At 36.1% G+C, this 24,727-nt stretch overlaps 1 protein-coding gene across 1 annotated transcript in view; it reads left to right on the top strand.

Annotated features, from left to right (window-relative positions):
• LOC126690640 (transportin-1) overlaps positions 1–17,878 on the top strand; it is a 38,231-nt gene extending 20,353 nt beyond the window's left edge. The window contains exons 9-29 of the mRNA XM_050385875.1: positions 39–95; positions 187–216; positions 346–402; positions 552–665; positions 1,333–1,446; positions 2,024–2,122; positions 3,632–3,757; positions 3,893–3,967; positions 4,131–4,202; positions 4,360–4,470; positions 5,575–5,658; positions 6,474–6,581; positions 7,887–7,988; positions 8,243–8,305; positions 8,390–8,464; positions 9,049–9,120; positions 9,204–9,328; positions 16,151–16,202; positions 16,287–16,355; positions 16,486–16,545; positions 17,206–17,878. Of these exons, the coding sequence (XP_050241832.1) occupies positions 39–95; positions 187–216; positions 346–402; positions 552–665; positions 1,333–1,446; positions 2,024–2,122; positions 3,632–3,757; positions 3,893–3,967; positions 4,131–4,202; positions 4,360–4,470; positions 5,575–5,658; positions 6,474–6,581; positions 7,887–7,988; positions 8,243–8,305; positions 8,390–8,464; positions 9,049–9,120; positions 9,204–9,328; positions 16,151–16,202; positions 16,287–16,355; positions 16,486–16,545; positions 17,206–17,289 (1,749 nt within the window). The 3' untranslated portion in view covers positions 17,290–17,878. The remainder of the gene's footprint in view (positions 1–38; positions 96–186; positions 217–345; positions 403–551; positions 666–1,332; positions 1,447–2,023; positions 2,123–3,631; positions 3,758–3,892; positions 3,968–4,130; positions 4,203–4,359; positions 4,471–5,574; positions 5,659–6,473; positions 6,582–7,886; positions 7,989–8,242; positions 8,306–8,389; positions 8,465–9,048; positions 9,121–9,203; positions 9,329–16,150; positions 16,203–16,286; positions 16,356–16,485; positions 16,546–17,205) is intronic.
• Positions 17,879–24,727: the final 6,849 nt, after the last annotated feature.

Below are 24,727 nucleotides of genomic sequence, written 5' to 3' on the forward strand. Positions count from 1 at the left end.
TTCTCTGTATCTTTTTAACACATCTATCACACTCGCAGATTTTGTTGTCAAACATGGTTTATGCTGATGATGATGAATCACTTGTGGATGCCGAGGTTAACTTTTTTGGGTATTTGTGTTTTTGGTGTATTTGAATTGGTAGTTGTTGTAGTTCATAATTCACTTGCCGTCAATTTATTGTTGCAGGAAGATGGTTCTCTCCCAGATCGTGATCAGGTTAGAACCATGTTTTCATTATTGAGTTCTAAGGTTTTCTATAGTTTATATGTTTCTTCACTGGTATTTCCTTCTCAAAATTTTCAAGTTTGAATTCATTGTTTATTTTCTTCTAAATTTTCTGTGCAGGATCTCAAACCTCGTTTCCATTCTTCACGATTTCATGGATCCGATGTGGAAGACGATGTATGCAGCAACATCACCTTTGTTCTGTTTGCTTATTGAAATTGTTTGGCTAGTGAAGTTGACTCAATAAAGCTCACTAAATTTTTCTTGATTAAAAGATGACATCACTGTGTGAATTCTTCTGAACCACATCTTTTGAATCATTTCAGGATGATGACATTGTTAATGTATGGAATTTACGGAAATGCAGTGCTGCTGCTCTTGATATCCTCTCAAATGTGTTTGGGGATGAGATTCTTCCAACATTGATGCCGATAGTTCAGGTGAGGCATTAGATGTAAATATTTGATTGTGAAAGAATATGTTGCTTTAATTGCTTCTTTTCCTTGCAATGTTTTTCTTTTCCTTCAACCTTTTGGTACCCCCTCTCCGTTACTAGAGATGTGAACTAAGGAGCTATTTTTTCTCACCGGTCCCTCCCTTCCATCCCATCTTCATTTTTTTTGTTGGTGCTAATCTCATCCCACATTCATTTTCAGCTCACTGTTGGTACAGTTGGTTCTTGTACTTGATTATAAAATTACCTGGTTCCATAATGAAGAAACTGCTATTTCATTCTCTTAGGTTTTGATAGATTATTTTCGTCATTAAGAAACTGATTTACTGCGCATCTTCATGAAGTTCCCCCCCCCCCACCCCCCCCAAATTTTATATAAAATTCAGAACATGTGCTAGTACCATGGAAAACATTGTCATTCACATACATACAAGAATAAGAGAAAATGCTTGAATTGCTGCCGATACGACCAATTAAACTAATGAACATTGCTTGAATAAATTACTTTATTTGTAACATCAGGTAGGAATCATGTAATCTGTGAGTTTTGGGTGCAAGTTGAATAAAAAAGTATCCTGTGGTAGAAGAGTTTTTCCTTTCAAGTTAGTAAATCCTGCTTCAAATGCATGATTTCACTTGTCAAATTTCTACAGACCCAGTTGTCCACCACAGGTGATGCAGCTTGGAAAGAAAGGGAAGCTGCTGTTTTGGCTCTTGGTGCCATCGCTGAAGGTTGCATCAATGGTCTTTATCCCCATTTGTCTGAGGTAACATATATATTTTTTTCTGATTTTGATTAGGTGAGTTTGAAGCAGATGGCTTATGACTTACAGAATAATGATGGGTGCCAATATGGTGCACATGCACGTATGTGTGCATGTGCACACACACACACACACACACTCAGTGCTTATTACTAGGCTTGTCTATTCTTGCTTTTGAAGTTCCTTTTTGCTGTGATATACATTTAAAGGTCTCCCTGTTCTTTGGCTTCTCTATCCTGTTTTCCTTGGAGATCATTTTTATATCATCACTAACCTTTTTGTTTTATGCATGGGTATTATTTGGTTGTGTAATTGCTTATTTGTTTTGTTCCCAACTACGTGGGAACCACAGACTTGCTATAATTGTGATACAGAATTTAGTCAAATTGTCTTTTTTATTTTTTTATTTTTTTTTATTTTTATCTTTAACTTTTATATCATGATCATGATCATGATCATGATCATCACAACAGTTGGTATGCGTGTAGTGCCTATTAAAAGATTGTGTATCTTGATATATATGAGAAATTCTTATTCTTTGTTCTTGATTATAAGTCAAATTGATGTTTTTCATTTGCAGATTGTCACATTTCTTATCCCTCTTTTAGATGATAAGTTTCCGCTGATACGGAGTATTTCATGTTGGACAATTTCTCGTTTCAGCAAATTTATTGTTGAGGTATAATTATGTTCCCATTATGTTGTCTGATTGTTGTCAGAGATAATTATTGTCTTCTTTCTGATGCATTCCAGATGTATGTTATTGTTGTAGGCTGATTGGCATACATAACAAGTTGAAGCTTTCAAGTGTGTTTGTTTGGGTTTTTTTTTTTTGGGAATAAAACATTTTAGAGAATAAAGAAGCCAAGAGTTAGAGAAGCATGATTGAACATAATGATAGAATATAATTGTTTTGAATTAGGGTCCAGAGGTGGGATTGGTGGATTGGTCAGTTAGAGAAACTCAGTATTGACAATATGAGTTAAATTGGTCCAATTTTTGCACGGATGGTTGAAGGGTGTCTCCAGTAGAGTTAGGGTGAAGTTCTCCTGTGGTGTTGTGTTGTCAACCAATTTCCTATGTGATTGCAAATAAGATTCATATGCTGTCTGAAAGTTAGCCGTGTTTCATGCTAGGCAGCAACATCATTTGGCTACAATAGCTTTTTGCTGAACTGAGTGACGTATGAAGGCTTTCAAGATTCTTAGAATCAAGGAAAATTTGAATTAAATCTTGATTAACAGAACGGATTTATTTCTAGTTGATATCCTCTGGCAAAGAGTATCTGTATGTTCTAAAAGATCTTTCTGTTAGAAATACAGCACATCCTGAGTATTATATATTCAAGAAAGGTTGAGCAATCCCTATGAGCCTGATTTTTCTTTTTGATAGGCAAACAAACTCATTCACTTTACTGAACTGAATACAAGGCCTTGTTCTCCACCCCTTAGGAGGCACCATTTGGGTGAAGGATTTATTTCTGAGTCTCAGAGAAATAAGTTTTTAATGCTGTACTTATTGGAGATATTAAATATCAATCCTGCAGAGAATAGTATGTACTGGAAGTCGATCAAGTTTTAAGTAACCATTTTTAATTTTGTTTGCCAATCTTTGACTAGTAAACAGCGGAACTTTCAGGACACTTCAGATTAATTATCAGAGTAATGATAGGGGTCAGACCCCATAGAATTGTTTTCTTCTCTGCTGGTGTTGCTGATTGGCTCTAAAAGTAAGAGTATTGGGGTATTGGGAGGTTAGAAATCGTGAGATCTAGATGTCATTGCATCAATTGTTCTAGCTGTAATAAATCTAATTCTCACTGATGACTAGAAATTAAAAAAAGGAGGGATCCTATCATATCTTGTCAAGGGTTTGCTGTATGAGATATCCTAGACCAATGTAAAGGCTTCAGATGGAGTTCTTTTGAAGCAGGGGATTTTGACCAAACTAACATAGTATCCACACTCTTAGGCAATTTGGCTAATTTGGTACCTGATAATACATTGAAGTATGATCCCACTAATTTTTATGTAAAATAGATGTGACAGAGTTCTGATTCACTTCTAATGTGAAAGTGATTATGACTTATTACTCTTACCCAGAGTTTGAACCATTCAATCTATCCTGTTTCTTTGTGCAATGCTGCAGAAGATTTTGAAGTTGACAACTAGTCTTTCTTCTATCTCAGGGTATTGGACATCAAAAAGGATATGAGCAATTTGACAAGGTTCTTATGGGTTTATTGCGAAGAATATTGGATACTAACAAGCGGGTGCAAGAGGCTGCTTGTTCAGCTTTTGCAACACTTGAAGAGGTTTTTGCTATAAATGATGTTCAGTTCTTTCTATAGATGCAGTTTGAATATTATATTTTTATTGCTTTTAAAAATCTATAAATTGTATTGATAAAAAAAATCTTTAAATCTCAATGGTGGTTTGTTAATTTGCAGGAGGCTGCAGAGGAGTTGGCACCACGCTTGGAAATTATTTTGCAGCACCTTATGTGTGCTTTTGGAAAATATCAGGTTGTTTTCTGGCCTTTGCCATAACCAATTTCGTTTTAATGGTACGATGATGAGATGTAATGCTAGGATGACATAATTAAATTTCACGCTAGGCTTTATGCTTAGTATCATATCATGTGCAATCTTTGTCTGCATTAAATTATATCTTTGTCATTATATCCAGAGACGGAACCTTAGAATTGTATATGATGCTATTGGAACCTTAGCAGATGCTGTTGGAGGGGAGCTAAATCAGGTATCATCATTTTGTTTAGATAATCTTGCCATCCCTTTCCTCCCCACTCTGTTTTTCATGTCATAGATGCAATGAGGACTTGAACTTATAGCTTATTTCCTTGCTGTATTTCCTTAGAAGAAAGTTTTATGCCAATTGACTATCATGTTGTTTGTAGCCCAATTACCTTGACATTCTGATGCCGCCATTAATTGCAAAGTGGCAGCAACTTTCAAATTCAGACAAGGACATTTTTCCACTTCTGGAGTGTTTTACATCTATAGCACAGGTATTTTTATTTTCTTTTGAGTTTGCTCTACTTAATTGGCTCATTAATGTATCACTCAAGTATCTAAAGATAGTGACCGTGCAAAGTGAGTGTTAAGGTACTAATCTTCCCTGTTGTAGCCATTAACTACTACAGTTACTTTAAACCATTAAGCGCTGTAAGGATTGCTTTAAGGCGTATGATATTGATTGCTACAAAACCTGTTTGTGGTAGTTAGTGGACAAAATTAATGGACTTTGAGATTTCATATGATTGCAGAATTGTTACAAAATCAGTGCTATGCAAAATTCTTCTAGATGTTCTACTTCAGTATTTTGGAGTATTGTCTGTAATCATAATTACAGAATTGCAGTGTGATATCCTTCTTTTCATTTTGGAATGAATGCTAATGAGTAGTTTAAATATGTAAAATTGTGATGGAGCAGTGTTAATTCAAAATGGATCAGCTGTCAACTAAAACTCCTTTGAAGATTAATTAGAAATTAGGGCCAGCCAAAAAAAAAAAACATTCTGTAGTAAATCAATGTCAATCACTTGATCTGTTTATGTATGAATTTCACATGGTAACAGTCAGTTAGGTGGAAATAAAGGGTGAACACTTGCGATTCCTCCATGCATCAATAACAGCAAATAAGGCTATTGGTCTTTTAAACATAAGGAGAAGATTGGCAAATGAGGTCTAGCTCAAATGGGGCTTCATTTCCTTATAAGAGTAAAGTGGAGTGTAAGGTCTTGGGATCAACACTCACTGGGTGAGTGTGTAACTTATCAATCAAAAGGGAAAATAAAAAGAGAGAATATTGGAACTCTAATGTGAATCAGTTACGTGGGCTCCAGTCATTAGGAAAAAGTCTTGCTTAAGTGACCAGTATCCATTCCCCTTCCTTTCTGTCTGTCTCTTTCCTAACCTTCTATCATTCTAATCTGATTAAATTAGGCTTTACATGCATGTACTTCATCTTTTTCTTTGTCATATCTGTTTCATTGAAAAATATTATCTTATCTTAATTGACATTACAACCAGGAGCTACAAAAATAAATATCTGGATTACAGCTATGAGTTGTGTCAATGCAGAAGAATAATATGTTTCTTTTTCTTTCCAGGCATTGGGTACCGGATTCTCTCAATTTGCTGAGCCTGTATTTCAGAGGTGCATAAACATCATTCAGACCCAACAGTTGGCAAAGGTTTCAGTAATTTGATATCTTGATTGTTTATGAATCAGCGGTTTTGGTTTGTTTATTTATTTTTGTTTGGATCATTGCTGTTACTTTATAGTTCTCTGAAGTTCTCTCTGTGTTGAATGTTAGTTTTCTTTGTTACCTTTTGGCCAACTATATCTAGTGGAAATGCCACCTCCTCCTATTGTTTGGTCTGAATTTAATGTTGACAGAAAGGTTTATTTACATCAGATTGACATATCAATAAGGTTTATAGACATTAGACTGGGAAAAAGAAGAAAAAAGAAGAAAGAAAGGATAGCATATGATTGTTTTCAATTTGAGATACCTAGCCAGCATTAACTTGTTTCATTTTGGATTTTCAAAAATTCTGGTTGGGGTGGCTCTATTATTGTTTAGCTTATAAATAAAAATTCACTGGAAGATAGGTACTCTATACCATCACTTCCAAAATAGCACATTGAGTGTATCTCACCTTCAAAATTCATACCTTTTGTCTCCAAAGATATTTGCGTCCTTTGAATTGGTGAGAGCAGCTTTAGAGAAATCAATATGTGAAATTCTTAAAGAATTTATGATAAATTCCAGCAGTATCTTCATTATTCAGAATCCTGTGTACACCATTCATGCTGGTATCATACGCATGTAGTTTTTGAAACTGCAAATATTCCAAGTTTTTGTGGCATTAACGTCACTTTTAAACTGTATGGCATAACATAAACCATATAGTATCTGTTTTTTTTCTCTCTTGAATTATATAGTCCCTCAAAAATCTGGTCCGTCTTGTAATTTTTGCCAGACTTTTGGAACTTCTATTGCAGGTTGATACTGTTTCGGCGGGGGTTCAATATGATAAAGAGTTTATTGTATGCTGTCTTGATCTACTCTCTGGACTTGCAGAGGGTCTTGGCAGTGGGATAGAGAGTCTGGTACTCCCCTTTTTCCTAAATTTATTAATCAAGCAAAGATAGGAAATAAAGCTTAGTGCAATTCATCCTGTCTGCTTGTTTTAATTGATTTTGTTCTTTGATTTTTATTGTGTTATTTTTTTTTTCTATTTTGTTTTCCATCTGAAAATAATGCATAACCAAAATGTCTAATAAAGCAGAAGTAGTAATTGATCAGATTCTTGGGTGTTAAACACGTATGATACGAGAACTTATGCCTTAATTAGTGGGTTATCTGGTGGTGTTCTATATAATACTGACATAGGCTTTTAGATTTTTCTTAAAATGATTTTACCATCGAATATGAGTAATTTTTATTTTCTGATAAGTAATAAACTTCATTAAAATTGAAAAAGGAAAAAAAAGATAAAAACAGTGCACACAGGCAGTGTGCTAAGAGACAAAAAAGAAAAAACTAAACAGTAATGAAGGTACAAAAATCAAGCATGTCAGGTAGAGACCTGAAGGTGACAAAACCCGAAGCATTTGCCCATTCTAACAAAGTCTGAAGGAAGAAAAGCTTCAAAGTACTTGTATTCCTCTCCCTCCAGATGACCCACATAAGACAATGAGGGATCATACTCCAAAGCAACTTAGTTTAGAGTCTATAATTCTTGTCTGAGCAACTTGCTATAAAGATCCACAACACCTCGTGGCATGACCCAATGAACTCCAAAAAGGGAACACACCATATTCCATAGCTCTTGCGCAATTGGGCAATGTAGAAGTAAGTGATCAATAGTCTCCCCACTCCTCTTACACATGCAACACCAATCCACCACTGCCAGTTTTCGCCTCAAATATCAGCAGTTAAAATTTTCCCTAACGCCACTGCCCAAATAAAGAAGCTGACTTTTATAGGAACTTTTGATTTCCACAAAGGTTTCCATGGAAAAGGACAGGTGATTGGAGGTTGTAAGGTCATATAATAAGAGCAAGCATCGAAAACACCTAATTACATCAAATATGAGTAATTGTTGGATAAAATAGTCAAATAGGGACCTGTATGAACACTGTGGCCTATTTTCTTGCTTTAAATTTGATAGTGCCAACTTATTGTCTCCTGGGAAGAGAGAGATGATTTTGCGGCATAATTTTTGGTAATTTTCCCAAATACTCTAGATATTTGTCTTGGTTGGATTGCGAGTTGCGTCATCTGTAGCAGACTTCAATTACGGCATATCTGAATGGAATGTGGATATTTCTCATTTCTTTAGAGTTCTTAAATATGATATGGCTTGTACATTGACATGGTTGATCATGCATGCTTATGTTACTTCTCTGCAGGTTTCACATAGTAATTTAAGAGATCTGCTTCTGCAATGTTGCATGGATGATGCTTCTGATGTCCGTCAGAGTGCCTTTGCCCTTCTTGGGGACCTTGCTAGAGTAAGTTGAAAATCTTTATCTGTTAAATGACCTAAGTTTATGCACATCCCTTGGGATGGGTTCACAACCCTTGGCTTGAGCTGCTTGCGGGATCTGAGGACTTTAAGATACTGAATTCCTGAAAAAACATGAAGTAGCTAGGTAGCACAGGCAACAGGGCTAGTGGCTAAGTTGAAGCTATAATTTTTTCTTTTAAAGTAATTTATCTATCTCAAGCTTTAATGTATACACTGCCCTTTGATGATTTTGATTAGGTATGCCCTGTTCATTTGCACCCTCGTTTGTCTGAGTTTCTCGATATTGCAGCAAAGCAACTGGTAAGTGAAACTTATTTAATGGTATTGACTTTTGATCGGTACTCTTGACAGCCTCCTTATTTATGTAACATATTTTCTGTACAGACCAGTCCTAAGCTTAAGGAAACTGTTTCAGTTGCAAATAATGCATGTTGGTCAATTGGGGAATTAGCAGTTAAGGTAAGTTAAGATCTTTGTGCTCCATTAAAATTTTTATCTTTTGCTGGTTTTAGTGTTAGATAAATGCTGCTCCACTTCCCTCCCCTGTTGGTGCCTTGGTGAGGGAAGAGAAAGGGGCTGGGGTAATAGCATTTCAACCATCTCTGTAAGGTCTGGGAGGATTATATTATTTCTACTTTGTTATTTAATCCACATCTTTCTGAGTTGGGCACACTTCATCTATAATCAACAGTATTCATGCTTTGATTAGGCTCTTTGGGTTCTTTGCAATTTGTGCCATTTAGAATTCCTTCATTTCATATTTCTGATGGTTTGCATGATCATGGACATGCATCCATATTGCAGAGATGCAAGAGTTTGGAATCCTAACATTTATATGTACATGCCGACACCAAATTTTGTGTTTGTAATGCTTTCCTGGCATCCTGTAGCCCATATATTTAGTTCTTAAGATGTAGTTATAACTACACAGGTGCTTGTTCTTGGTTCTATGTTTGTTTACGATGAAAAACGCCCATGAATGTATTCACTCTGCCACTTCATTTGCTATGTGTAATTGACTTTTGATGTGTTTTTAATTTCAGGTTCGTCAAGAAATTGCTCCAGTTGTTATGACTGTTATTTCATGCTTAGTTCCAATCCTACAACATGTGGAGGTGATCCTCTTTCATTATTGTTTGGGAACATGTGTATTCTACAAATTGTGTCATCTTTAATCACATTTCTTGATGCTGAGCAGGAGGTCAACAAGTCACTCATAGAAAATAGTGCAATAACACTTGGGAGGCTTGCCTGGGTTTGTCCAGAGCTTGTGTCACCACATATGGAACATTTTATGCAAGCATGGTGCAGTGCCTTGTCTATGTAAGTATTTCTGTCTGCACCGACTAAAGAAACTTATTTGTGCAAATCACTGTTGTTTCTTGAAGCTACTGATGGAGGTATTACAATTTAGTTCAACTACTATCAACATGACTTATAATTCAAACACAAATATGTAGTCCTACTAAATATTCTAGATGCTCATTTCCTACTACATATGCTTGATGCAAAAATCATAATAATTATATGGAAGTTGAATTCCTTTAGGGGTTGTAACACAAGCATATTGAAATTAATTTAGGGGCATATAATTATATTCTGGATGATTAATTGGACTTGTTCTTCAAGTCATTCTCTACTCATAACACTAGCACAATAAGTTTTTTGAACCTTGTAGGTCTCTGCATGCACATACAAATATGCTACTTTGTAACAGGTAACTTTCTAGGTGGCAAAAATGATGATCCAATCCTGACACTGAATTAGCTCTTTGTAAAGTTGTTGGACAACCTGTGAATTGTGTCTGAGGGTGCCCGCACAGGTTAGCTCAATTGATTGGCCTCATGGGAACCCCCATGAAGTCTCCAGTTCAAGTCCTGGACTACCTTATACATGGTTCCTTTGCTGGACAATCAAAGGGAAACTTAGGTTCCCTTTGTTTTGATGTAAAATGTTTTCCATATCTTTTGTTGTTTGATTCAACAGAAAATTGTTAAGTAAAAAAAATCTTTTTTTTTTTTTTTTTTTTGTTGGTAATAAATAAGTAATAAACCTAATTTCTTTTTGGTAAGTAATTTCATTTCAAAGAGAAAAAGGGTTATGCCAAGGTACATGGAAATCATTTTCATTATCAAGGAGAAGTATACCATAATGGTAGAAAATGGTTTATTCCTTTTAAAAGGGTAAACCATTTTTCTAGACCAATCTTGTGCCCTCTCCCCACCTCCCTTATCCCACTCCATTCTTTCGTGCTGCTGCCACCACTTTCCTCCCCTCCTCCGTTACATGTTGACACAGCCCCTTCCCCCCTTACTTCCCTGCAATTACCCCCTCCCCCTCGCGCACCTCATTGCCGCCACCACCTCTCTCCACTCCTGCATTGCCACCAGCTCCCTCCTGCATTGCCATGACCATCACCTCCGGCCCTCCACTCACTTGTTGCCGCCATCATCTCCCCTCCCCCCCGCAATCCCCCCGCAGCATTGCCACCGTTACATCTCTTCGCATTGCTGCCACCACCACCTCCCCTTGAAAAAGGAAAAAAAGATAAAAGAAAAAAGAAAGATAAAAATCCCACCACCGCTGCTTACTGTCTTTTTGTGAGTGTTGGTTTAAATATATAGATTTTCAGTGCAACCAAAGTGTAGAAAATTATTTTCAGGTTCTCAACTATCAACCAAACAATAAGATTTTTTTTTTTTTTTTTTTTTTTTTTTTCCCCTGAGCGTATTTTCTCTAGGAAACTATTTTATGTTGAAACAAATGTAAATCGAAACCAAGTCTTAAATCTTTTGGGGGCTTGCTTCCACCCTCCTTTTCCCCTTACTCTTTTGCCTTGCCTTTCTTCTCTATCTGTGGCCAAACCCCTTTGATGTTAGGAACACACTTGGGATTTTGGTTCCTTGAGGGAATTCAAGAGGGTTCTAGAGATTTGGAGGCTAGGTTTTAGGATTGGGAAGCCTCAATGGTTTGGTTATAGATTGGAAATGAGATGAGATTGTTGTTTGATGTGAGATTTGGTAGATTGAAGACTAGAGTTAGTGTTTAGGGCCTCGGGAATTTTTGGTATAGCATTCGAATATTAGAGTGAGGATAATTGATGAGGTTTCTGGAAGAAATTTGCAACTAGGATTTTGGATTGCAAGTATGAAGTTGGTTAATAAAGAGTGTATTGCATAAATATGATGAGTGATGGAAAGGATTGTGACTTCTTTGAGAGAGTCACTTCTCCAATATGTGATTACTTCGAGGGAATCTCTATTCCAAGAGAACAAGAGAGAAAACAAGACTAAGGATCAAAATGACTATTCTTCTTTTAATGATCCAAATGAGTTCCAAGCATCTATTTATACATCACTTGCCCTGTTCCAATTGGCTGCACATGGTTAAATCTTATTGGCTTACTAATTTAGCATGTGCTCCCAAGAATTAATGTGTGATCAATGTTTTAGATGTGCTTGAACTCTAACTAAGATTAGTCCATTAACTAGTAACTAACTTGTAACTAACTAGCCCTAAATGTGCCAATCTTGTAATCTGAATCAAACAAGCCCTTGGCTGACAAATCAGGGTTGATACACATGAATGGGAGTGAGGGAAGCTGCCACAGAAATTTGGGAGCATTTGGTCGAAGGACTGTTGATAACAATAGGTTAAAAGCAGTGTGTAAAAATTAAGTATTACAGATTACCACTGTGTAATTCCTTTTTATTGATTTGTTTTCCAGAGAAAAATCATTCTTTCCCTTTATATGTTGGAGGTTATCATGTATTGTTAAATTTGATGTTTGATCCAGTTAAATTGTAAACTATAGAAATTTAGGTTAGAGAGTTAAGAAGGGGAAAATAAAGGGCTCTGCAATAGTGAAGAAAATAAGGTTTTGGCTTATTAGGTTAGAGAATTAAGAAGGGGAAAAGGGAGAGAGCAACAGTGAAGAAAATAAGGTTTAGGTAACATCTGTCAGCCTTCACCTTAGAATATATTTATATTAGGGTTTATAGCATAATTACACAAATACCCTTATTAATATGCTAATTTTTTTTTTGATAGTCCCTTATTAATCTGCTAATAGAACAAGTAACCAGAAAATAACTCTTAACACTCCCCCTCAAGCTGGAGCATACAAATTAAACATGCCCAGCTTGAAAGATAGTTGTTGAAAGGAGGCATGAGCTAAAGGCTTGGTGAAAATACCACCCAACCAATCATCTGAACAAAAAAGGGTGGTGACAATCTGTTTCTTCATCAATAAATCCCGAATGAAGTGACAATCGACCTCAATGTGTTTGCTACATTCATGGAACACAAGATTGCTAGCAATATAAATAGCAGCCTGATTGTTACAATACATCTGCATAGGAGTAGGAACACCAACACCCAAGTCACGAAGAAGAAATTGAACCCATAACATCTCAGAAGCAGTATGAGCCTTAGCCCTATACTCGGCTTCAGCACTAGAATGAGCAACAACATTCTGCTTTTTACTGTGCCGAGTAACAAGATTGTCACCAACAAAAGTGCAATAGCCAGATGTGGACTGCCAATCAGAACAACTACCAGCCTAGTCCGCATCACTAAAACCTGTCACAGACACAGAAGGAGAGGGCTTGTACAAAAGTCCTCATCCAGGTGCCCTCTTCAGATAACATATGATATGACAAACAGCATTAAAGTGAGGTTGTCGAGGAGCATGCATATACCAACTAACCACACCGACCGCATAAGTAATGTCCACGAGTTACAGTAAGAAAAATTAACTTCCCAACCAAGCAGCGGTATCGACCAACATCACTAAATAGTTCACTTTGCCATCATGTTTAACAGTAGAATCCATAGGAGTATCAGCAGGATGAGCACCCAAGTGACCAGTTTCAGACAAAAGATCATGAACATACTTCTGTTGAGACCAAAAAAAAAAAAAAAACCATGAGAGGAACGAGCAACTTCATTACCTAGAAAATAACAAAGAGAACCCAAGTCCTTAGTATGAAATTGCAAACCCAAATATCTTTTCAAGTCCTCCCACACCTGCTCAGCTTTGAGGGCTACTGTGTCTCTCCACTGGCATTTTCGTTTGGATCACCTCTTGAAGTTTGAGAGGTAATTGGGAGCTTGGGTTCCCATGGCAAAGTTCATGGATGACAAAAGTTCTGCATAAGGTAGTACTTTTTGTTTGGACAGCTACACTGGGGAAGGCTTTGATAGTTGAGAATCTCCTTAAGGGACTATTGTAGTTTTTGCCTGTCCAAGGAAAGTGGGGAAATAGTAGATAATCTTTTGCTTCGTAGTTTGGTAGCAAGAGAGCATTGGGCATTGGCCTTTTTTTTTTTTTTTTTGTTTTGGATTAATCAGGTGATGCCTAAGATGGTGTTAGAACTTTTCGTTTGTTGGAAAAAGAACTGCAGTATGGCTCAAATTTGTTAATTTCATTCCAATGACTATTCCATTTTGTCTATTGGAATGGAATATTTTGGTACTAGTATATTCCGACATACCATTTTTGGGTTATTGCTAATTTTTATTTTTTATTTTTATTTTTATTTTTATTATATATATATGTATTTAATTCAAAATAAATATACCTAGATTTTTGTCAGTTTTATACCATATCAAACTATCAATTCAAACCAAATAATAGACATCATCATTACGTAACAATAAAGTTTATAATATCTCATTAGATAACACGGATCCCAATAATATAGGATGAATCAATAACGTAGCCTAATAGCACCAACTTTCAAATATCAAAATCAAGAAAAAATTATGAAAAATCATGTTAATGTTTTGTTCATGTACTGGCTGTAATCATCATACCGGTTGAAATTTATTGGAATGGACTAAAACGGGTGGGAATGGACCAGAATTTAGGCCGAGATGGAAAGCAGGGTGGGGGTTGGGGTAATTCATTCCAGTCAACTAACTAGTTTGGAATTTTCCAGCCATTCCAAATTGATTACTTTGGTATGGCTACAAGGAGTAAAATTATGATGTGGATTTTTTGGACAGAAAAGAATAATGAACGAGTGTAGAGCTCATGGTGATTTTGCTTAACTTTACATGATTGGATGAGAATATTAAATTATTTACCCTAATTATTTCTTCTTTTCTTGTAGAATTTGTTAATCTTTTAAATTTTAGATTGTAATTCTCTAGGAGTTTCTCTAATACACTTTACTGTGTGCCAGAGTAATTTTCTCATTTCAATGAAATTGTTTTACTCAAAATTTTTTTCTCTCTTTCAGAATTGACCCCAAGGAATGTGAATTAGCCATTTTTAAATCACACACAACTCTTACTTTAGGCCTCCAAATATCAGTAACAGATAACCTTCTCCTTGACCAAGTGAATAAGCAGTAAGTGTTACATTTGGGAGAGTTAGCTTGTTGAGAAAGTACTAATGAAGGGGTTATGTCATTTTCTACGAACTATGTGAACTGCTTTTACAATGAAAGAAGACTCTATGAAAGACAATGATCTTTCAAAAGTCAGATTTGGTTAATCCAATCCAGCTTTCATCCTTATTTATTCATACCAAAACCCTGTGACACGACTAGGAGTGCTTATGGGTTGGGTTTGGTCGGGTTTAGTATCAACTCACCATCTAAATAAAAGCTTTCATGTTGGGAAAGTTCCCACCTGATGCTAATTGATCCATCAGATGAAACCGAATGCACCTCAATTTTTTACTGTTGTGTCCAGTTGGGTTATCGGGGTGGGCTTGATAGTTGGCCCATTTTGGATGTCGAACCAACTTGAGAAAAACCTAAACCCAAACCAATCAGATCACTTAACCAAAAATCAATAATACTTCAAGAACCCAGGTTCAAAAATTTAAAGAATGCAAAACTCACAACAGTCAGAACATTTGGGGAAGTAACCTGGCCATGTTGGCTGTCTGCACCTCATGATCCTCATTGATATAACGACAGATTCACTTTTGAACCCATTTTCTCCTGGGTACTTTGTATTGAAGCACATAGTTGCTTAAGTATTTAGAGGAAGTGAGGCAATCAAAGCAGTGTTGGTAAAAGTGTGCTTAGTGCAAAGTGCTAAAGCGAAGCGTATTTGAAGAAGTGTGCCTTTTGGAGTTTTTCGATCAGCTCAATGTTCTATTTTATGGGACGTATATATATATATATATATATATATATATATATATTAAATGAACCAAATATGAATTGTAGCCATCTGATCTTTAACACTATTGAAATAAACCATTGATTTATATAAACTACTATACACTAAAGCCCATCACCTCCACCTTTACACATGTCCCTTTGAATTTTCTTCTTGCTACCAAAACTGCTATTTCCTGAAACTTCAAGTTCATACATGAAAGAAGAAAGTATGATTTAATTTATTTGTGATAATTGTTTAGTTACATTAGTGGTTGCTGTTGAATATATAATGAAATGTGTACTTAGAGTCTTAGACTCATATTGATAATTACTTATCAATTGAATAAGTGATTAAGAGAATGATATAAAATGTTATATTTCAGCTTAAATGATTATTTGATCACTTGATTGTTGTGTTGCTCATTAATAATTATTTTCAAATAATCACATTATATTTTTTAAAAATGTGCGCTTCACTCTTCAATTGGACTCGCACTTGCACTTTGTGTCTAGGCTCTAAGGGGAGTGCTTGCCTTGCACTTTTACCAAAACTATATCAATGGTCAAGGGTTGGAGAGAGAGTCTGAGATGTGGAGAAGTTAAGAGAAAAGGGGGTGGAGGAGGGATTCCGGGAGTTCTTTGGACTAATGAGACGAAGCCATGTGGGGAAAAAAAGGGCTCGTTTATAATTTTTTTCAGTTGGTTTGGGTTACTTGGGTGGATTTTCATAAAGTTCAACAACCAATTGAAAACCTAAATTTTAAACTCAAACCTGAAACCAACAAAAACCTGAATGATTTACTCCAGAAACCTAAAATCAACTGCCCCCCCTTTTTTTTAATAATCAACTGTGTTAATATCAGGCTGGTTGGGTCAGTTGGTTTCATCTGGTTTTTAGGATTGTTGAACAGCCTTAGACAAGACTGATGCTTGTGCAAACTTATCTACTTTGCTCTCAGAACAATGACCCGAAAGTGCGACTATGGGGTACCTTCATCTTCTGATGGTCAATTAATTTGTGCAGGATACGCGACGATATTGAAAAGGAGGATGCTTTCCGAGGTCTATGTGCCATGGTATGCCAATAATTTCTGAATGAATTTATAGTTAGAAAGTATCAGTAATTAAAATGTTGCATGGGTTTCCTTAAATGTTGTCAGGTTAAAGCAAATCCATCGGGGGCATTAAGCTCACTTGTTTTCATGTGCAAAGCTATTGCAAGTTGGCATGTAAGGATGGCCTTCCTTTTAAGATATATTTTGATGTTTTGTATTTTTAACAAAAAATCCAAATGGTGTCACTTAATAAAAAAAAAAAAAAAAAAAAAACTCAATGGTGTCACATTTTGTACATCTATAGGAAATAAGGAGTGAAGATCTACATAATGATATTTGCGAGGTGTTGCGCGGTTATAAACAGGTTAGCGCATTGCTTTTGTTGGCAGCATCCTTATTGAAATATTTGATTTATCTATATGCCTCCAGCTTCAAATTGATGTATTATAACAATTGGTTCTTCAATAGGCTTGGCTGAATGACTTGGAGTGCCTAATTGTTCTATTTTTGGGTGTTTTGTGTATATATCCCTTGACATTGTTAGATTTTTGTTTAGTTTTAGATTTTTATTTTTTTGTTTTGTTTGTAGGTTAAATTCTTGTTTGATTGTCACTAATTACTTTTTTTTAAAGAAAAAAAACTGTGTAGTGTTAACAAACTAAGCAAGGCAGGGATGAAGTTTTTATTAGGCAAAAAAGGTTTGGACCCTAAAATTAATGTACCTTGTTAGTCGTTCTGTTGTCTTGCCGTTATAATTCTTGCTTACGTGGCAAAATTTGACAAAGCCATGTAGCATTTTGTTATAATGGCAAGATTACAGAAGATTAACTGTACGTTTACTATCTGTTAAGGACTAATAAAGAACTTTTCAAATTTCAGATATTGAAATAGAACTTGACAAATTTTAGGGACTCAAAGTATATCTACATTTATTATTTTTTTTAAAGATTTTCTGTGGTTACAAATGGGGGGCATAGATAAGACTATAATATTGATTTACTCGTATGAATATATAATTTTTCAGATGCTTAGAAATGGAGCATGGGACCAATGTATGTCTGCTTTGGAGCCCCCAGTGAAGGATAAGCTGTCAAAGTATCAAGTGTAATATGTTTCTCACAGCAGATGTTTTTTCTCTGCTGGCACTCGTTTGCAATATGTGCCTCTTCATAGTGGTGTGTCTGCCTCAATACTGTTAGTCATCTGTGCACTGTCTGATATTTAATTGAAGTCATGGTTAACCACAGATGAAGTGCGGCCCTATTTTCTCGGGCAAAGCATTATGTTGACCTAATTCTTTGAAGCTTGGAGCTAATTTGCACCTCTTCGAAACTTCAAATGGATTGATTGTGTCCGGACAGCATTTGATTTTAGAAAAAGAAGCAATTTGTGGGTTTGGACATGGATGGTGTACAGTGGGTGCAGCTTTCTAGGCTTCAAGATAGTGTGTTCATTTTTGGTGTCTTGTATTTACAAAAATGCTAAATATTTCTCAATCAGGCTCTGGATTGATAATTTTTTTACCTATCTTTTTCAATTTATTTGGGCTTTAAGAGTTCTCCATAGTTTTAACTTTCAGTGGATAGGGTTTGTGTCTGATTTCCACAGATTTTGTACTAGGGGTTCGACATATATATCTTGTTCGATGTCTGTAACATTTATATTATAAAGATGGGGGCGCAATTATTCTTGCTGCATTCAGCTGGTGTCGGATTTGAGTTCTGGCAACAATAAACTTTATAGTAACCATGAGTCTTTATGAATGATTGGAATTGTATTTATTTGAACCGAACTTGGCATTTTATTCTCTCCATTTTGTGAATAGCATATGGTACATTTTCCTTTCCCTGATACCGTGTGACATTTGTGCTCTTAGTTGAATTAATTTTTGTTTTTGGCTGTGTTTTGAAATGATAAGCAGCTCCCCATCAAGGTTATGATTCTAGCGTATTCTGTGAAATAAGTACAAAGAATTTCGAAAGTAAAAGGAATTGAATGGAGAAAATCTGCGCCATCATGAATATAGGAAGAGGAAGCATTACGTCATTGTGTTTGGGAACACCTAAGAGTATAGCATTAGTTGTGCTAAATCAAATGCTATTTTAACTCACCAAAACTTATTTTATCTACTTTAATATGGCGAAAATGGCCAAATAATACTGTTTTTGAAAATCAATCTATTACTGTTTCTAAAATATGTAGGGATTTACAACTAATTGAAAAAAAGAGTTTTCCATGGTACTCAAGATCCATGGATTTTTTTTTATAAATTTTTTTTGAAAGTTTTATAAAATATAGCATGGCAAATTTGAAGGCTATTTTTTCAAAGAACTTAAGATAGTAGATTGCTAAATATTTCGCAAATATCGGTAGATCTATACATATTTTTCTAAATAGTAGTATATGACCATTTTGGTCATTTTAACATAGCATTTAATGTTACACTTTACATAATAAGATCTTCTATTCTTCCCTACAACACATTAAAAATAAGCGAAATTATATTGTTGGTCTTTAAAGTTTACCTACCGAGTATTATAAGTCCTTGAAGTTTAAAAAGAGCAATAATTCCTAAAAAGTTTTAAAACTAAGCTCTAGTAGTCATTTCATAAACTTTTGTTAGTTTGTTTACCTATGTATTTAACGGAAAAATGAGGTGGCACATTAGAGAGAGAGTATGATTTGAGCCTCAATCTTCAAAGTTGGTCTTTAAAGTTTACCTACCGAGTACTATTAGTCCTTGAAGTTTAAAAAGAGCAATAATTCCTAAAAAGTTTTAAAACTAAGCTCTAGTAGTCATTTCATAAACTTTTGTTAGTTTGTTTACCTATGTATTTAACGGAAAAAATGAGGTGGCACATTATTTTGTATTAAAAACTTATACATTAGTAAACTTTCAATTGAACCTGTTTTAAGTGATGGACTAGTCCAACACATTCAAATCCAAACACGCCAAACCATTAGAGAGATAGAACATGATTTGAGCCTCAATCTTCATATTCTTCACTTCTCTAGGTTCCACCTCCATCTGGCGCTGCAACATAGCTCGGCCCGAAAGAGATAGCTCCGATAAAACACTATGCGTATGTCAAGGAATGCTAAAAGCACAAGGAGAAATGCATATACATTACCGACAATGAGAATCATAACAATAAATATTCTTCCCCTTGTCAGTCCATGGCATGGCATGGCATGGCACAACGGCTCCAAAGTTCCGAACCCCTCTCTTTCCTTTCTAAATACTCCATCCCTTTTATTTATTTATTTAAGAAACAGTTAACAATTAGCAATAGCATAGTGGGTCATAAATCTTGATAGATCAAAAAGAAAAATAAAATCTCCCAACTCTATTTCACAAATCTATCCTTCATTGTTTTGTTTGTTTATATTATACATATCCAATCCACTTCGCAAAATTTGGAATTACAATTCACAAACCAGGTAGCATAACTGAAAATTGATAAAAGAATTGCAAACATGAAACAATTGCACAGCAATTGAGCATGAACCACATACTCACCCAAAGTCTTTAAACACCCAAAATATATCTGGGTTTGATGTTTGGAATGTTTTTTATTTGGGTGTGCTGGGTTAACCCACCACTTAAACCAGGTTCCGATCAAAATTTATCATGTTTAATTTTTTGATATAAAATAGTGTTGATATCCATTTTTGATAAAAAGATCCCAACAGCAAAAAGAAATGCAAGAAGAGATTAGTAAGTAACAACAGAAACAAAGGGCTGTAAAAGCCCAAAAGAAAGAAGAGAAAACAATAAGACCCAATAGAAAATAATAGCAGGTAGGCCCATAAGCCCAAGAAGAGGCAAAAGTGGGGCAAGCCCAATAAGCTTATGCCATTTTCCATAAAAGACGAGCATGAGTAGATAGGATGCAAGAGCAGAATGAGACAGAGCCAGATATCAATGACAGAAATAGCATGGGAAAGAAAGAAAACAAAAGTAGGAAGCAATAAGACAACCACATTATGGCTGAAGCACCACCAACCTGTACCCAGCCAATGCAAGGGAGGTGGGCCCACAATCAAGGGTGTGGTTTGGTGGAGGGGGACGCGGGGGGGGGGGGGGGGGGGGGAGGTGGGTGGGGGAGGAAATGACCTATTTTCGGTATCCAACCAAGGCCTCTTTTGGGAGGTGCTCTACTGAGAAGGCATCTTTGCCCAACATAGGTAGTAAATGGTTGAGACCACTTGATGCATGTCAGAGAGGTAGGTAGAGAGAGACCCAATGCTTCACCCATCAGAATGAGAGGGAAAGGCTTTAGGTGGAATCAATCAAATAAGAATTTTTTTTGTAGAATGAGTAGTGCAAGAGAGAGAAAGCTCTGGGCATGCCTAGGTGTAGTAGAGGCCAAGTGGCCAATAGGTTAGTGGGCAACTTTGAAGAGGTGTTCACGGCAGACAAAAATGGTTGGTGAACAATAGGGGCAAAATAGAGAAATCTCATGGGCTTAACCCAGTATAAATGGGAACAATAGTTGTAGACACCTCATTTTGTATCCGATTAATAAACTTTAGTCTCTGGTCCTAATGATGAGTTTGACATGTCTACAAAAGGTAATTGAAGTTATTTTGATAGTTTGGAAGTAATCGCAACTCAAAAATGCTCAAATTGCTTTGGAAATGATGCTGAAAAATGACCTTTGCTCATTGTTTTGACTATAACTTTTGATCCATAAAGATATTTTGAGTAAAATTTATTTCATTGGAAAGTAGACATCCTGGGCTTCAATTTGAACACAAATTTTTCCTAATTTGGATTTAAATTAAGTGAGTTATGACCATTTGACGTTGGGCCATTAGAGCTATCAAAATTAGAGTTTCTAGGGATGCATGCGTACGCATGCACGAGCTTGCGTACGCAGGGCCCATTCCAGAACCTCAGAACTTTAGTTTTTAGAACCCAAAGCCTCCCTCTTTGATAGGGCTCGGCCCCTAAACCCTTTGGAAAGTCCAAAACCCTCTAAATGAGCCTAGAAACCCTAGTTTAAACATATAAATACAACCTTATGCCTCCAAAATCAAACCCTAGCAAGAGAGATTTGATTTTTCACCTAAACTCTTCCAAAACTCTTTTCTAACTCCAATTTTCTGCATACACACAGCCACCAAGCACATTTTTGGTTCTTCAAAACCCCTGTCTATTATTCATTAAGGCAGAAACTATTGATCTCATTCCAAGAAGCGTTTTTCAAATATTCTTTCTAAAGCTTTTTCAAGAGCATCTTTTTATTTTTGAGTTGTGATTACTAATGGACCATTGAATACTTTGATTCCCTCGATTATCTCATTGAATCTTGCTATGTAGGCACTGAGGGGTCAATTAAATATCAATCAAGTTGTGTTCCATAAGTAAGATGAGTCTCTCTTCATGGCTTTTCCTTTATTTGGATTTTTCTTGTGTTCTTGTTGCTTTTAATTTGATTTATTTTTTTTACATGCTTAGAAATATGTTTTTCTTTGTTTAATTTTGTTTTGTTGTGTCTCATCATGTTTTGATTGGAGAGCTGAATGATTGGAAATATTGATGAACATGTTTTGATGTGTTAAGTGTTGTCCTTATTTGTTGTTAAATCCAATGCATGTTTAGGAATATATTTTGTTTTGTTTATTTTTATTTTTTTGATCTTTGATATCTTTGTTGTTAGTTTAGGTTGTTTGGTTATATATTTGAAGCATGCTAGGTTTTGTTTGATTATTGTTTGTTGCTTGTGTAAAGTTGTGATTTCCAACTAGCCTTTGTTGGCTTTAATTTCATGCCTAATTTGGTCATAATTCAGTCAATCATTTCCCTGTATTTATGTGGGTTTAATTGTAAGGGATAAGTGTCAGAGATTGGTGAAGAATCCAACATGCAATGAGGATTAGTGTAGTTTCACGATTAGCTCGTGAGTAAAGGACTCGCGAAAAGGCCACGTGTGAAGCACATGACTAGAAGCTGAAGAGTCATGCCAGCCTGTCATTTTGTGAGTACTTCACAAGAAAGGCCATCTTGCGAGGTACCCACGAAACTCTCTATTTGGCAAAAATAAAGAATGCTTTACTAAAATCTTTACACACACTATATATACTCTCATTACCCACGAAATTGTGAGAAGTCTTATCCAAAGAGAAAACCCTAGCAAAACATTTGAGAGTTATAGATTTTCATAACCACAATCATCTACACAAATTATCTTGATTTTCCTCTACTCCTACCTCACCATCTTCATATCTTTGAGAGATTCTTAGCCCAAACATTTACCTCACCTGATTTGAGAGTTGAGTGAAGTTTTGGTGCATGTGGGAAGCATTGGAAGAAGCCATTGAGTGGCGGATGCAATCTGGGGAAATTGCGGGATTCGGATAATTAGTGAAGACAAAACTCCGAGAAGTTCATTGGTCGCAGGAGCTTGGAAGGATCAAGTACATTGGGCTTAGAGGGTCCTTTTGATATTCTTGTGCTCTAACTTATTTACTAGTGGATCGATTTCAGCTTGGAGAGCCGTGGAGAGGTTTTTCTCAAGTACGTTGGTTTCCACTTCGATAACACGTCTTGTTGTTAATTTGTGTTTGCTCTCTTTGCTACTCTTTAAGCTTTACATTTATCTCTTATTTTACTTGCTTATATGACTTAGAGTAGTGTTTTGGTCTATTGCACTTCATTTACTCTTGTTCCGCACTTAGATAAGTTAGAGTAAAAGCAATTTAAACCGTAATTTAAAGTTAGGGGTCTAAACAAGCATTAATGTTTTCACACTAATTGAGCTTTCAATTTAAAATTAGGGGTCTAAACAAGCTGTAATTAATGCGATTTTCTATGGTATTTCTACTAATGAATTTCACATGATCTCTCATGTGAAAAACGCTAAAGAGGCATGGTCAATCCTCGAGACTACCTATCAAGGAACCAAGAAGGTCAAGGACACCAAATTGCAAATGCTCACTACTTGATTTGAGGAAGTGAAGATGAGTCGTTTGACTCATTCTATGGGAGACTCAATGAGATTGTCATTGCCAAGCTTAATCTTGGAGAAAAGATTGAGGATGCCAAAGTTGTAAGGAAAGTCTTAAGATCCTTACTTGAAAGCTTTCGAGCCAAAGTCATCGCCATTGAGGAGAGTAAAGACTTGGATGAGATCAAGATCCAAGAGCTTATTGGTTCTCTTCAAACTTGTGATCTTGGATTGCCTTCTCACAAGTATAGCAAATCACTTGCTCTCAAAACCATAAATGAGAGAACTGGTGATTTCTTGGATGAGGATGATGATGAGAAAGAGGTGGCTTATCTTGCAAATAATTTCCGCAAATTTCTAAAGATGAAGAACAATGGGAAGTCTTTTGGCAAAGGAAAATTCTCATCCTCCAAGAATGACAAAAGAGACTTCAAGAAGAAGGATGTAAAAGAGTCATCACCACCCCAAGGAATTGTTTGCTATGAATGTAATGGACACGAGCATTTGAAGAAGGAGTGTCCAAACCATTTGAGAAGAAAGGGTAAGGTGCTAACAACTACCCTTAGTGATTTGGAGAGCTTAAATTCAGATTTGGAAGAAGAATGTGATGGTGATGATAACTATTCAGCATTTATGGCAATTACCTCGGTTGATTCCAAAGATGAATTGAGTGAATTGGTTGAAGAACTTGGTGTACACTCCGATGTTGAAGAGGATGAAGCTTCGGATGATGAGGAAGTGTACCTCAATGAAGGTGATAAGAAACTTCAAGATATTTATGAAGCATTGCTTGAGGATTGTGGCAAGTATGCTAAAGTTGCTAAGAGTGCAGTCAAGAAGATGAAGACAAGGATGCCAAGTGTGAAGTTGAAGACTTGAAAGAGGACCTGCTGAATGCTTACTCAAAGATCAAGTTTCTCGAACTTGAAGTGATTCAAGCTAATGTTAAAGTGGAGCGCATCACAACCAAGAAGCTTGATAGTGTTCTTTCATCTTAAAAGCCTTTCGTAGACAAAACTGGACTGGACTACATTGGTGAAGGAAGTTTGAGTGTAGAACCAAGAAGGGAGATAAAGTTTGTATTGGCGAAGGATGTAGAAAAACCCAAGATTGAGATCCCTATCGTTGAGAAGAAGGACATTGAGCCAAAATCAAAGGCAAAAGGGAAGTCATTGCCCAAGAGTCAAAGGGGACCTCAAGTGAAGCATTTTTGTCACCATTGTGGCATTCGAGGGCACACAAGACCAAATTGTTTCAAGTTTCACTCTCTCAAAAGGGCTGATTCTATGCATGCTCAAGGAAATGAAAGAAGAATGCCAAAAGGAAAGAAAGCTAAGGGAGAAAATGATGGTCAACTCATTAGAGATGTTATGGAAATCTTAAGAACATCTCATCATGCCTAGCTAGCTTCACCTTGAGGTTTGAGAGCTATGTTGGTCATACTCCTCCGTCTAAGGATCTCACCCAAAGCACCCGTGGGGTGTGGGTGAAGACGGGTACTCATGCATGATTTATCCACTATGTTCATGCATTAATACTTCCAATGTCTTAGGGTCGTAGTTTCATGCATTATGTCATATGCACTCTTCTTAC

Source organism: Quercus robur, chromosome 1 (genome assembly GCF_932294415.1).
Source record: "Quercus robur chromosome 1, dhQueRobu3.1, whole genome shotgun sequence".
NCBI lineage: Eukaryota > Viridiplantae > Streptophyta > Magnoliopsida > Fagales > Fagaceae > Quercus > Quercus robur.